The sequence below is a fragment of the Myotis lucifugus genome, unplaced genomic scaffold (genome assembly GCF_000147115.1).
Source record: "Myotis lucifugus unplaced genomic scaffold, Myoluc2.0 scaffold_2, whole genome shotgun sequence".
NCBI classification, from domain to species: domain Eukaryota; kingdom Metazoa; phylum Chordata; class Mammalia; order Chiroptera; family Vespertilionidae; genus Myotis; species Myotis lucifugus.
The window spans coordinates 23,348,649-23,363,137 of record NW_005871050.1 but is presented as its reverse complement, the minus strand read 5'-3'; the positions used below and the strand labels follow the sequence as shown (position 1 = coordinate 23,363,137).

General features: G+C 41.3%; 1 protein-coding gene and 2 pseudogenes across 1 annotated transcript; all 3 read left to right on the top strand.

Moving 5' to 3' along the window:
* The first annotated feature begins 7,695 nt into the window (after nt 1–7,695).
* Nucleotides 7,696–8,625, top strand: RTL4 (retrotransposon Gag like 4). The gene has a single exon (XM_006082215.3). The coding sequence runs from the start codon at nt 7,696–7,698 to the stop codon at nt 8,623–8,625; it is 930 nt and encodes a 309-aa protein (XP_006082277.1).
* A 4,813-nt stretch (nt 8,626–13,438) lies between these two features.
* On the top strand, nt 13,439–13,777 carry LOC102442094 (annotated as a pseudogene).
* Nucleotides 13,778–13,860: 83 nt separating this feature from the next.
* On the top strand, nt 13,861–14,207 carry LOC102441775 (annotated as a pseudogene).
* Nucleotides 14,208–14,489: the final 282 nt, after the last annotated feature.

The window sequence follows — 14,489 nt, the reverse complement described above, 5'->3', positions numbered from 1 at the left end:
GCAAGGGTCTGAGTAGTCAGAGAAGGCTGTATCAAGAAGGCTGAACTTGAGCTGGACATAGGAAGAGAGAGAAATGGCTTTTAGGTGAAGGAAAAGAGAGACATTGAAAGCAGGAGTGGGAATGATTACATGTTTGGAAGTGAAGGTAGGAGCTTGGTTTCCTTATGTGTAGAATGCAAATCAAGATACCTACTTCAGAAGACTGCTATGTAGATTATGTGGTCTAGCAGAGAGCTGGTAAATGCATGCTCAGTATGTTGCATTTATTTCTCTAGAGCCCATGGCGGACATTGACAATCCTTTACAACATTCCACCAGTGAGGCCAGCCACAGGCCCAGAATTCTTTTAAATATAGCTCTAGGCAGCCAGTACCAGAGTGCATAAACTGGCATAAATTAGGTACCCAAGAAATCATAAGTATTATCACCCCAAAGACCCACAAAATGTCTGGTATAACTGAATGAAGACAGAAGTTGTCTTTTCCGTTTTTAATTTTATTTGATTATTTATTACAGTGCCATTAAATATATTAATTTCAGGTGGTTAGACATAGTGGTTAGACATTTGCATAATGTATTAAGTGATCCCCCTGATAATGCTAGTAAACCCTTGACACCATACATAATTATTAGATAATATTGACTGTATTTCCTATGCCAGTGGTTCTCAACCTTGGCTGCACATTAGAATCACCTGGGAATCTTTTTAAAATCCTGATTTCTGGGCCTCATCCTCCAGAAAGTCTGTTTCTTTGTTACTAATGTTATGGCCTCACCCCATAACAAAGAAACAATTTCTGGAGGATGAGGCCCAGAAATGAGGATTTTAAAAAGATTCCCAGGTGATTCTAATGTGCAGCCAAGGTTGAGAACCACTGTCCTATGCTGTACTTTATATCCCTGTGACTATTTTATAACTGCCAATTTATATGTCTTAATCCTTTCACCTTTTTCTCCCATCCCCTAACTTCCCTTCTACCTGGCAACCATCAGTTTGCTCTCTGTATCTCTATCTGAGTTTGTTTCTGCTTTATTTGTTTATTTTCTTCTATAGATTCCACATTTAAGTGAAAAGTGAAATCATATGGAATTTATCTTTCTGTTTACTTATTTCACTAAGCATAATACCCTTTAGACCCATGAAATAGAACTACCATATGATTCAGCAATCCCACTTCTAGATATTTATGTGAAGAAATCCAAAACACTAATTTGAAAAGATGTGTGCATCCCTATGTTTATTGCAGCATTACTTACAATAGATAAGCTATGGGAGCAAACTAAGTGTCCATTGATAGACAACTATTGGATAGAGAAGATGTACTACATATATACAATGGAATATTATTCAGCTATCAAAATGAAATCTTACCATTTCTTTTCTTTTCTTCCTTTCTTTCTTCCTTCCTTTCTTTCTTTTCTTATTTTTTTGTTTGTTTGTTAATCCTCACCCAAGGATATTTTTCTATTGATTTTTAGAGAAAGTGGAAGGGAGAGGGAGAGACAGAGAGAAACATTGATGTGAGAGAGACACATCAATTTGTTGCCTCTGGCACATACCTCAACCAGGACCGGGGAACCTGCAACCAAGGTACATGCCTTTGACCAGAATCAAACCTGGGACCCTTCAGTCTATGGGCCGACACTCTAACCACTGAACCAAACCGTCTAGGGCCCATTTATCTTTTCTATTCTTTTTTAAAAATATATATATTTCTTTATTGATTTCAGAGAGGAAGGGAGAGAGAGAGAGAGAGAGAGAGAGAGATAGAAACATCAATGATGAGAGGGAATCATTGATCGGCTTCCTCCTGCACACCCCCGACCGGGGATCAAGCCCACAACCCGGGCATGTGCCCTTGGCCGGAATCGAACCTGGGACCCTTCAGTCCGCAGGCCGACGCTCTATCTATTGAGCCAAACTGGCCAAGGCTATCTTTTCTATTCTTATCTACTACAAATGAAAACCTCTGCATTTACAGTGGGTAAAAGGCCCACCATGTCTTCAGCACTTGCAGGTTTGAAATGAGACTTAGACCCAATCCAGCTACAAACATTATCTGCCACATATCATAACATCCCTTGTGAGCAGCACACTTGATCTGCAGAAGTTAACAAACCTCCAGAACATGGCTACTTTCACTGAAGTCTGAATTGTATAAGACATATATAATGCTGATACCACTAGGCCTGGATCAAGTTGGCAAGTACAAAGAGGCAATGGAGTCTATCTTTGGGGTTCTCTCTTAACTGCATGTAATGCTCTATATTCAACTCTAGTGATATGATGCCTATCTAGTGGCTAATCATCTTGTTCTCCATCCTGCATCCAGATCTTTTCCTGCCTATAAAAATTTAACCATTTACCTATCTGGGCCTTCTTCTTTGTTGGATTGAGAGAGAAGAACGGTGCAAATGGGTCATGTACTGCAAGGACAATATTATTGGTAATGATTCTGGCTGATGACTGAATAGAGTCATCCAGGCATGTGATATGGCTGCCAGCAGAAACCACAGACAAAAGAGACAAGGTGGGTGAAGGAGCAAACTGAGAAACAGGACCTTAGGAAGAATATTAAATGAGCCTATGGAACAAGACGGCTGATGCAGCAAGGGTGGCTCTTTAAAAGAGTTACTCACATTATAAAAGAAAACTAGGAAACTGTGACAGGAAATACTTGTAAAGAGTGCTCATGACACATTTAACTGCATAATGGGTCCAGCTGAGCCAGAAGGAAGGTTGAAGCTTAAAGGAAGGTATGAATTCTGAGTCATAGAAATGGCCAAATTAACCCCACCTGGGCTTCTCTATCTCTAATAATGGAGATATGGGTATAGCTTTTCTACCTGATTCACAAGCAGAGAAGAGAAAAGCAGTGCATAACTCACAGCAGGCACCACAGAGTCCTAAGAGAAGAGTCAGCTCAATTGCTACACTCTCTGTTGCCTCCAAGCCAGCTATACTGCAGATGCCTGGGTCAGGCCTACACTAGCCCAGTGTTTAGAGGTGACCATGCATCTTTAATGAGAACCTTGGAAGGAAGCAATCCACATATTACACACTTCAGGGGCCACTTTTGGAGCCAAATATTTTCTACTTTCAAAAATATAGATAGTGCTGAAGCGAAAGGGATTTTTGAGAGTACAGTCTGCCCTCCATATCTGCAGGGTTTGCATCCACAGATTCAATAAAGTGTGGATAAAAAATATTTTTTAATCCCAGAAAGTTCCAAACAGCAAAACTTGAATGTGTGATGTGCCAAGCACTATGCTGAATCCAGGAGTACCCTGCTGTAGCCTATATGGAAATATAGGTTATATGCAAATACTATAACTTTTTATATAAGAAACTAGAGCATCTGTGGATTTTGGTATCCTCATTGGGCCCTAGAACCCATCCCTACTGAGAGATGGCTACTCAACCTAGTGTTTCTCTAAAGTGTTGTCAGTGAAACTTCTGCATCAGCATTATCTGCAGAGTTTAGTTAAAATGGAGATTATTTTATCTCATTTCAAACCCATTGAATCACACTGTCAAGGGGTAAGGCCCAAGAATCTGCATATTAAATTATGGGGGGATTCTAACTGCCCTGAAATTTGAGAACCATTGACAAATGTTGGAGTTCTGTGTAGTAAGTCACCCAATATACCCAGGAAAATCTGAAGACCTCTTACCACAGAATCATTTGGGGTGCCCATAAAAACTCAGATCCCTGGGTCTCCTTCTAACCCCCTTGACTCAGAATTTCTTACGTGTGATAAAATTTGAGAAACAAAGTGGCTTCATTGTACAGATCCAGATACTAACCCAGAGAGAGATGTGACTTGCCCAAGGTTGTCAGTAGAGCTAAGGTCACACCCAAGTCTCCAGATAAGTCCAAATGGTATCTTGAGGGTTATGTCTTAGTTTAGCTTCTGTGACATTCATTAGAAGGCCTGGCACTCTAGAGTAACAATGTAACTGCTCTAGGTAATTGCATGAGCCTAAATCAAAGCTTCTTCTGCAATGAGTTAGTCAGATCAGCTGAAGGTCACAAAGCTCTCTTAAAAGCAGCAGGGTCCTGCAGGCCCTTCATGAAATGGGGTCACAGGGGACTCAAGAGTGAATTAGTTTTATATCTAGGGACACTCTTAACCCTGGCTTAGAGTCAAACTGAAACAAACCCCCAAATGTCCCGCAATAGTTTAATAAGCCTATTTTTGTGCTGTTTTTTTTGTAGTTGAAACCTATACCAATTAAGTACAGTGGGGCCTTGACTTACGAGTGTCCCGACTAACGAGTTTTTAGAGATACAAGCCGTCTCTCAGCCGATTTTTTGCTTTGAGTTGCAAGCTAAATTCTGGTTACGAGCCAGCTTCAGATATCCCACTGCTAGGTGGCGCAGCGAACGTCACAGTGAACGCCACATCAGCCCAGCATCACGTGTCTCACTCGTTCACTTTTTGATTTGACATATGAGTAATTTGAGTTACGAGCTCTGTCACGGAACGAATTAAATTCGTAAGTCAAGGCCCCACTGTAAATGCTTAAACATATGCAGTTTTGTGTCAGACCTGGTCCAAGTTCACTAGTCTGATGGCCCAAACCTGTGCATTTGAGGTTCCATCTCTTTCTCTACTTTATCTCCCCAAGCCTGTAGTCTGGAATTCCTCAAGACTGGCATGCTCTGCCCCAGGATCTGCTGGGATAATTCAATAGAAGGCCATTGACCTCCAAAAGGAGAGCAATTTGCTATGATAAGACAAAGTACATTTTCTTTGAAAGATTAAGCAATTGCCCTTGACAATGGTGTTGTTGTATGGTTTACATTTGGGATAAAGCTTATAATTTTAGTGTTTCACTAGTGCTACCTAATTAGAAAAATCAAATGCTCTGCCACCTTGAATACATAATTCTGTAAAGAAACAAGATACCTCTGTAGAGATTCTAGAACTTGTGAGGGTGGAGATAAAGGGCCAAAGGCATGGACAGAGAGTGAAAAATTATAATCACACCCTTGCAACAACAACAAAAAAGAGTTTGGTACAGGTTCTCAATCCCTTATCTTCAATTCTGAAATAGAAAGTTCTGTAGGATGGAAGCTATTTTTTTTCATTAATTCGGTGCAAGACTCATTTAGCAGCAAAACCTGAGCTGAACTGACATGAACTTAGTCTTTATCTCTTTTAGTATAAATATTCAGGATTTTTTTCCATGCAAAAATGTTAATGACTTAATTATGGGATATTTTCCCAGACATCACTAGGAGTGTTATGTAAGAAGCAGTACATACGCTGTTAACTTTCTAAATTCCAAAACAAAACAAAATTAATTCTAAATCTCAGTCAGATAACAGACTGTGGACCCAGAATAATGATAACTAACATTTATGGAGCACTTGGCATCTGCATGAAGCTGTGCTAATCTCTTTTCATCTCATTTAATCCTCAGGTCACTATAGGACAGGTATTAAAATCATCACCATTTGAAAGTTAGGAAATTGATTCTCAGAGAGGTTAAATAACTTGCCCAGAGTCACACAACTTTTGGTCAGACCAGGATTTGGATGTAGGTCAGTCTGACTCTAGAACCTGTATGCTGAATTCTTGCACTCTACTGCCTGGGAGAGATTAACAGTTGTGAAGGGCAGTGTGGGCTCATTTGGGCTTCATGTGAAGGTAGAATATCATTTGAGGAACAACCTACTACCTTCAAATATGTACCCTCCCCATCTCTACTTATCTGCAATGCAACTAATATAGCTTTATTCCTTGAGGTTCATCTACATGGCTTTTCACACAGGGAACACCAGCATCAGAAATCTGCTGGACATCTTATTAAATACAGATTCCTGACATCCACCCCAGACCTTCTGAGTCAGAATTGTTAGAGAACAAAATCAAATTTATTCCTATACACATTAGAGTCTTAAAAAAAAGTGAATACCCTTAGAAAGGACAATCATTAACCTTCATTAACTAATTTACATCTTAGTATCAGTTGACACATGGTTGGATGAGCAGGAATAACCTCATGGATGGGTACCTGGAAAGTGGAAGATGTCTTAAAGGTAAATGAGGAGACTTTAGAAGGGTGATATGTGAAAAGGAAGGAATAAAGGAAGATATGACAATATCTCACTAATTTGGTAGTATGCAATAAGGGTAAAGCCTCACCATTGACATTGTCCAGCTGTCAGTCTTAGAAGCAAATGTCTCTTTTTTGGGCGGCCACTCAGAACACATCTATTATTGCATTGATACAACAACCCCCTGAGGTAGACAAGATAGCAAAGCTCATTAGATAAAATAGGAGATTGAAACCCAAATGAGTTCTTCAAACTCATCTAACTGACTAATGCTAGTATTTGGGCAAGTTTCTGGCCCCTTATCTTAGACTATTTCATTCTTCCAATAACTTTTTTTCATAGATCTGTAGAGGAGGAACCATCAAATAAAAGCGAGGGAGTCAAGTCTTAAATTAAATGATGCACAGTTTTTGCCCACCAATGGCCAGTTTGAATACATTTGAATGCTATGATACACAAGGAAAAGGCAATGAGAGGAATTACACAGCAGAATAGTTCAACTGGTATACCATATGTTTGGGGTTTGTTTTTAACTTTTTCTGATTGTTTTCTTTTTGTTATCAATGCAGGGAGGACTGTAGAACATTTTTGATTTCTATATTTTTAAGAAATTCTGTTCTTATTTCCTAGATTCTTAACCTCACCTCTTCATCTTGCCTGTGATGTCTTAATCATCTCCATAGCAACCAAAATGTGACCTCAGACAGGAACTAGAAAGCCAGAGAAAATGAATTGACTACTACCACAGCAATCAGATCCCTACAGCAGTGAAGGCTGGGATTAGGGCACTGAGGGTCAAGTCCAACCAGTGATTATTACAATTCGAACTGAGTATTCTCTAGAGCAGCTCTTCCCAAACTTCAGTGCATATATGAATCACCTGGGGAATCTTGTTATAGTGGAAAACTGATTCAATAAGTCGAGTGGGACCTGAGAGTCTGCTTATCTAACAATCTCCCTGGTGATGTCAATTCTGCTAGTTCCCATATCACATTTTGAGTAGCAAGGGGCATGAATCTTCACCATGCCCAAGTAGTGTATGCAAATGAGTATATCTGTGGTACTGGAAGAATTGCTATTCTGGATAGCAGTCCTGATGAGCATGCTGGATCTAATATTAACTAGATTTGTTTCTTTGGGCAAACACTTTTACCTCTCTGGATCTCTGTTTTCTCATCTTTGAAAGTATGAATTTGACATGGATGATCTCTAAGGTCACTATGGATTATAAAATTCTTTGAGTCTCTGATTTTTAAAAAAGGTACTTTAGAACCAAAGGCTTAATCTGAAGGTAAATTCCTATAATATAAGGGAGTGAGGAGAGAAATCCACTGTGTCTTTTATATTTATCTTCTTAATTCAAAATCCTTTGTTTGTCCTAAGGTAATTTATTTCTTCTGAATGTGCAGAACATTGGCATTCTCCATGAAGACGAAGTGACATTCAGTAGTGGACAACAATTTTTGCCATCTCTCCAGCTCAGCTCTCAGCATCTCCTTGTGACTTCATAGCTAACAGCTTTGGCTACTTGCTCATGATACTGTCTCTTTGATCACAGAGCAAACCCACTGTCTGACCACTGGTCTCCAGGACTTGTACTCAATTCTACTTATTTCCGGAAGATATAATGGAGAAGCATACAGAATCATCACCTACATTGCAGGTAGAACATTCCTCCCTTTGGGCGGAGAACCTTATTCTGCAGCCACAGGTGCAGCATCTGACTGAAGAGAACACTACTCTGAGGGATCAAGTCATGCCTGCTCTGGCCACCCCAATGATGCCTTTACTCTGTTCACTTAAGAATCTCTCCCAGTTTCATGATGACCCTGCCAATCTCTCAGGGTTTCTTGCTCAGGTGACTAACTATTTGACAACTCTCAAGATCACCAATCCCATACACGATGCCCAAGTCAAATTGTTTTTTGACTACCTATCTCAGCAGATGGAAAGTTGTGGGATAATATCTAGGTCTGAGCAGAGTGCTCTGTTGAAGCAATATGAGAACTTTGTTCTTGAGTTCCAGCGGTCATTTGGTGAGTCCAAAAGACAGGAAATGAGCCCTCTGGTGAATGCTAAGGTTGACGAAGGGGACAACTCCTCTCAGCAAGATGCTACTACTTTCCAGCCTCTTGCTCAAAATCTGAGCTGTAATGAAACCAGTGAGAGTGATCACTTCCAAGAGGGCCTACCTGATCCCATTCAGGATGAAGTGAGTGGCACAGATATGATGGACAACCTCCCAGACCTGATCACTCAGTGTATTCAGTTAGACAGGAAACATAGTGACAAGCCAGAGCTCTTACAGTCAGAGGCCCAGCTCCCAGTGTTGTCATCCCTGGTGCACTACCAAACCCTCTCCAGCCCCTCATGTCCATCATCCAAGGAGCTTATACAGCTGAGAGGAAGCCAGCCACCTCTCACCCCTGCCAAACGAGCCCGCCAGCAAGAAACTCACTTGTGCCTCTACTGCAGCCAAGCTGATCACTTCACAAGAGATTGCCTTGCAAAACGATCTCGAGCTCCAGCAAGGATAAACAACCCAGCTCACCAGTAAGAGGAGCCAAGGCATGTCCCTTTGTGAACTTACATTCCTCTCACCTCCAGCCTTACTGATTTATATCCTGCACTAAACATTTAAAATACAGATGGAGAACCGTGATACCACTTTACACATTCATGAACGCATGTCCTTCTGGAAATTTAAATAACCAGATCTTATTTATTTGGTGACCCATCACCAAACCTAACCCAACAATGATGAAAACAATTCACAGGTACTTTCTGTAGTTGGTACTAATTTCCCAAGAGTACTGAAACCCTACAGGCAAAACTCTGCCCAGTCTTTGCCAACGAAAACAACCCTGGAAGTACATTAAGAACCTCTTCCCCACCAATGGGTGAGATCTAGTTTGAGTCTTCTGTGCCTAAGAGTGGGCCCAATCTTTTTACCCTCACCCTCATTGTTCCCTGTTGGTTTAAGACTCTGGACTGAAGACTTTACTTGCATTTTCATATTTCCTACAAATATTATCCTACTAGAGACTGGCTTCTGCTCCACCTGTTGACTAGAGTCCAGCTTCAACACAAGCCAACCTTCATGGAAACACAGCTCTGCCACCCTTCCATACAGCTATATTTTATTGTCATTTAAAGACTTATGCTTTCTCAACATGCTGGGTCTCTTGGCTATTGACAAACCAGATGGTATGGCCTTTTGAACATGACCTGGAATTGTCAGTCTACTTCTAGCCCTTCAGACAGGTACATATTTTTAGCTAAGCCCTACCAATTCCAGCTTACCTTCTTTTTTGCCAATCATCTACTTTAGGTTTCTGCATGTTGTATGGCCAAGTTAAAATTGCCTAGGATAATGACTTCTGACAAGTATTTAGTGAAAGTTGTGGGAAGGTATCCCATTGTAATTACTGTGTCTGCTTTGAAGACTGAGGGTCAGGCCCTGCAAAAGTTTCTGACTCTAGAGGCTTCAGTGTGGTCACCACGTAGGATCACTGCCCATTTATGTTAAGCTCTACTCTCATGGATGACCTCTGGGAAGCCCTTGCCTGATTGAATGTCTTGAAGAGCAATTAATGGCAGGCAACTTTCTGAACCGTCTCATCTGAAGAATCCTGGGGCATATAAACAAACACCATCTGTACATAAAACTCAAGAAGTGGGGTTGGATTGCTTGTGTTGTACTCTTGACATACATCAGCTCTGTATATGGATTCCTAATGCTTCTGAACAAACATCATGCTATGCTGGAAAGGCACAGCTTTCTAAAATCTTAAGGATATCCAGTGATGATCAGTATTCCTAGTAATTATCCAGTCCTCTGTTCCCTGCTTTGTAGTACTGATATATGTCCTCATAATGGATCCCCTGAAGAAAAATTGGTAATTCCATTTTTCCTAGTAGCCACCAAGACCTCTCAGAATATAAAGTGCAATTGTCCTTTGGCCTTATTCCTGGAGAATTATGCTAACATTGGCAATACTTAAACCTAGCTAGGAGCTTACTACTCTCATCTTGTAGCACTACCAGATAGATCTTTCTGCCCATCAGTGCCTCACTAACTACTGTACCAATCCTTATTTGCATTCACAAGAGGTCTCTTTTATCAACAGCTTGCTATGCATCCACTTCACTCCATGTGCTCTCAAAACAAGGAGACCTGAATGCATATATTTCAGTTGTTCCAAGGAATTCTCATGAGGATACTAGGATTATATGAGATCCTCTAAAGTAGCAGTTCTCAACCTGTGGGTCGCGACCCCTTTGGCGGTCGAATGACCCTTACACAGGGGTCGCCTAAGACCATGCTGCATGTCAGATATTTACATTACGATTCATAACAGTAGCAACATTACAGTTATGAAGTAGCAACGAAAATAATTTTATGGTTGGGTCACAACATGAGAAACTGTATTTACAGGGCCAGAAGGTTGAGAACCACTGCAAAGGGTAGATTTATATGAACTTTAAGTGACTCTGAGATTACCAGGAGGTATCCTAATCTAGCACCACCAATTCTATAATAAAGAACTCATCCAATGGCCTCAAGTCATTTCCTTACAAACCCTAGTATGTTTCTGGAGTGCTAATGGTAGCATTCAATTGGCTTCATCACCAACATTTCCTTTCTTAGGAACATAATTTATCATTGTGTGCCCTCTCACAAAAATATGTCACTCTGTTTCCTCTTTGGGCCTTCCCTCTGCAGCAAAATTACCTTCTTCTCCAAGAAATCTTCATATTTCATAGCCTCTAAGAATAGATAATCAACCCTGGGCTATTAACTTCAGTTCACCTCCCACTTCTAGAGGCCACCTCTTGTGCTCTGTGTGATGAAATCTAACAGTGAGACTGAGCATATGAATAAGATGCTGAGATAATACTTTTATGCCTACTAGCTAGCAAACATTTTATTTACCATTTCAAAATATTTTATAGTGACACCATCCACTTTAACTATAATTAATTCATTACTTAGCATAAAGAGTTACATGGATGAGTTTTCAGAACATATACCAGAGTGAACTTTTCTGAGAGTGAAGCAAATTAAAATCTACAGAAAACAGATGAGATGTAACCTACTGAAATATGTAGTCTGGAAATGCAAATGCTTGGGTAGCCCCCAGGTATAATCAAGGTTGTAGTGTGGGAGGCAGATCTGCTGTATAATTGATGCCTCCCAGCAAGATAGAATCTAATCATTTTATGATGTCTTAAGAAGGAATTGTGTACAAGAAAATGTTCTGCATGGAATCCAAAAAAGAAAAAAAGGAGGCAATTAAGAACCATAGGATACTGGTAATCTCTCTAGAGTCAGAGAGATGTTGACCAGCAAATGATTTGGCAGGTCCACCTACAGTGAGTGAGGTGAAGGTACAAGGCCATCTCAATTTGTGTCATTAGACATTACGATTGTCACCAAACTCCCCTTGCTCTGACTCTATGCTCTAAAAAGTAATATTTTCCTGTATAAAAATGTTGTTATGGGAGAAAATTTGCTAACCAGCTGGCACGAGTGTTCTAGACTAATTAATTCTTATTATAAATGAATAAATTCATGTTTGGCTTATACATCAGTTTTTTGTAGTTTTAATAGCATCAATCCTCCAGATTCTAATCACCTCTGAGCACACTGTAAAAAAAAATAAGATTTTCACATTGCAAAGTCAGCACCACAGTGTGAACCATAGTGAATCCACTGAATATTAGCCTCCCTGAGAACATTGCCTCAACAGTCAATCAGCCTCCCTCTTTATTTCTCTCATTTGTCTACAACTGTAATAAAATTACAAAATACCTATGGGTTTCACTTCCTGCACTTTCCTCCACACACATTCAGCACCATGGTACCTGCCTTAAGCAATTGCTTCTTACAATACTACATAGTTTAGTCAAACCATCAGAATATACTGTCATGGATGAAGATATGTAGACATAAGCCCATGTGAAGAACCTTTGGAGAGAGAGGGGTGTATACAACTGGCCTAACTCTCACCATCTCCATTCTGTCCAGATGGCAACACATAAGAACCATACTGTCACTGCCCTAACCTCTACCCATGATGGTAAAACAAATATTACCCTTTTCTAGATTCTGGAAGATCTTCTCCACCCAGCACCATCTTGCCTGTGACCACAATAGTCATCTCTGAAACAAAATAGAGAATTTAAGATATATCAGCATCTTGGCAAAATCTAACATATCATGCCCTTGGGAAAGCTCTGGGAGTTTGTGCCACATCTGTAAATCCTTCTACATTGGTGACCATCTTTCACTGCCTCTCTTTGAAGCTTCAGGCCTCACTTAGCCAAGAGACTGGGAAAACCCTCAAGGGACTATAATGTCATAAGTCTTCAATGTCACCTTCATACAAGGGTTACTGCTCACATTTTACAAACAAAAATGCCTGAAGGGTGGTACACCACTTAGTAGAGTCAGTAGAACTCTCCTGGTACTCAGACCACATTTCCCCTTCATTGATAATGACTATAACTTTGAATATTCATGCACTAAATTAATGACATTACTTATTTATATAAGCTTAGATTCTTGGGTCTATTTGAACCTGTTTTCTGATCAGTGATGTCCAGTGCACACATAACATGGCTCTGGCCCTTTTATCTATCCAGTTCAGCAATCAGCCAGTTGTGACTATATTTCACCAATTCCATTTGCTTCATAGTAACCCTTCATTGTGGAAGACCATGAAGAATTTCAGTTTTCCTATGCATAGAAAACTTGTCTCTTTGGGCATATAATTTGGCTTTGTGTGCATCTGGGGAAAAGGAATTTATAGTTGGTGGATGACTACTTTACATCAGGTTCTGTGGTCAGTGCTTTAATTTGTTAATGATAGTTATTTAATTTCACATTACTATACCCATTTCCGGCTCTTAATGCTCAGGTGGTGTTATCTATATACATAATAGAGAAATATGCTAATTAGGTTGGGACGCCATAATGGGTCACAACTGAACAGGAAGAGGTTGCACACACAACATCGGGAGTGGGGAGGAATTGGGGACTGGCTTCCTAAGTAGGCCTGCAGGGTCAATCTAAAGAGGACAGGCCAGGCACCAATGGACCAGCACTGCCAGTAGGATCCTGACAACGCTGCTGGTCTCCTGGAACTCGACCTCGGGAACTGAGGCTACTTCCCCTCCCTTGGATTGGCTCCCTTAGCAGTCCTGCAGGTTGAATCTGAAGAGGACAGGCCAGACACCAATGGACCAGCACTGCTGGCACTTGGATGTGAGCAGACAGAAGGAAAAAATACCTTCAAGGCCTGTCCAAGGCAGGTTTGCATTTAAAGCCAAGTGGGGTGGTCCGGAGCTGCGCAGCACTGACAACCATGGCAGTCTCCACTTCGGCGGTGCAGCTGCAGCTCAGAATGTGGGGAGTGAGGGCCATGCAAGCCGGGCACTTTGGCTGTGAACAGTCAGCTAATTTCAGCTCCTGGGCGGGCACAATCAGGGAAGCCGGTGGGACCTTTGCAAAAAAAGAGAAGACTGAAGAGGAATGATACTTCCAAGAGCGGACTAAAGAACAGCTGGTAGCCTTGAAGAAACAACCTGTAGAAGAGATAACTCTTCATAAAAAGGAGATTGAGCGTCTGCAGAAAGAAATTGAGTGGCACAAGCAGAACATCAAGAAACTGAAAGATCATGATACTGCGGGGGTGTCAGGGTGAGGGACAGCCATATTTGCTGGTGCAGCCCAAGCTGTCAACAACAAAAAGTGCGCGGGAGCTTGGTGGGCGGGGGGGTGGGGGGGATGTCTTACAAGCCGAACTTGACCTCACACATGTCTGCCGCCTCCCTCAACACTGCTGAGAGCATCCACCCGCCTTCCACCAGCATGGCAACATCCTCCCAGTACTGCTAGTTGCTCAGTAACTACGGACCACCATCTCTAGGCTGCACGCAGGGAACAGGGAACATCCAGGTGCCCAAGAGCAAATATGCTGAGCTTCTGGCCATCATCAAAGAGCTGGGGAAGGAGATCCCACCCACGTACTTTGAAGATCCCACCCAGCAAGAGCACAATGGAGAGACTGAAACCACGTGAGAGGGTTGGTTGGGGAGTGCTTGGCCGAGACGGAGCAGAACCCCAGTCCCTAGCCTCCAAGTAAGCACGAAAGGCTTTCCATCTTCTTCTAAGAAGTGACAACTCATGCCCCCCCCCCTCCCTTCAGATGAAACTTGGTTTCAAAATGGTAACAGCTTGGTTTCTCCTCAAAGTGCCCCTCCCATGGTTCGTCAGGCTCCAAACCTCCCGTCGCTGAGATGGAGAAGAGATTTTTGCAGTTATTAGGTTTACATATTAGTTAGGAACTACCCAGGGCATTTTGTGTGTGTGTTTTTTTTAAAAAAAACATTGATTTACATGATGCACGTCAGTTA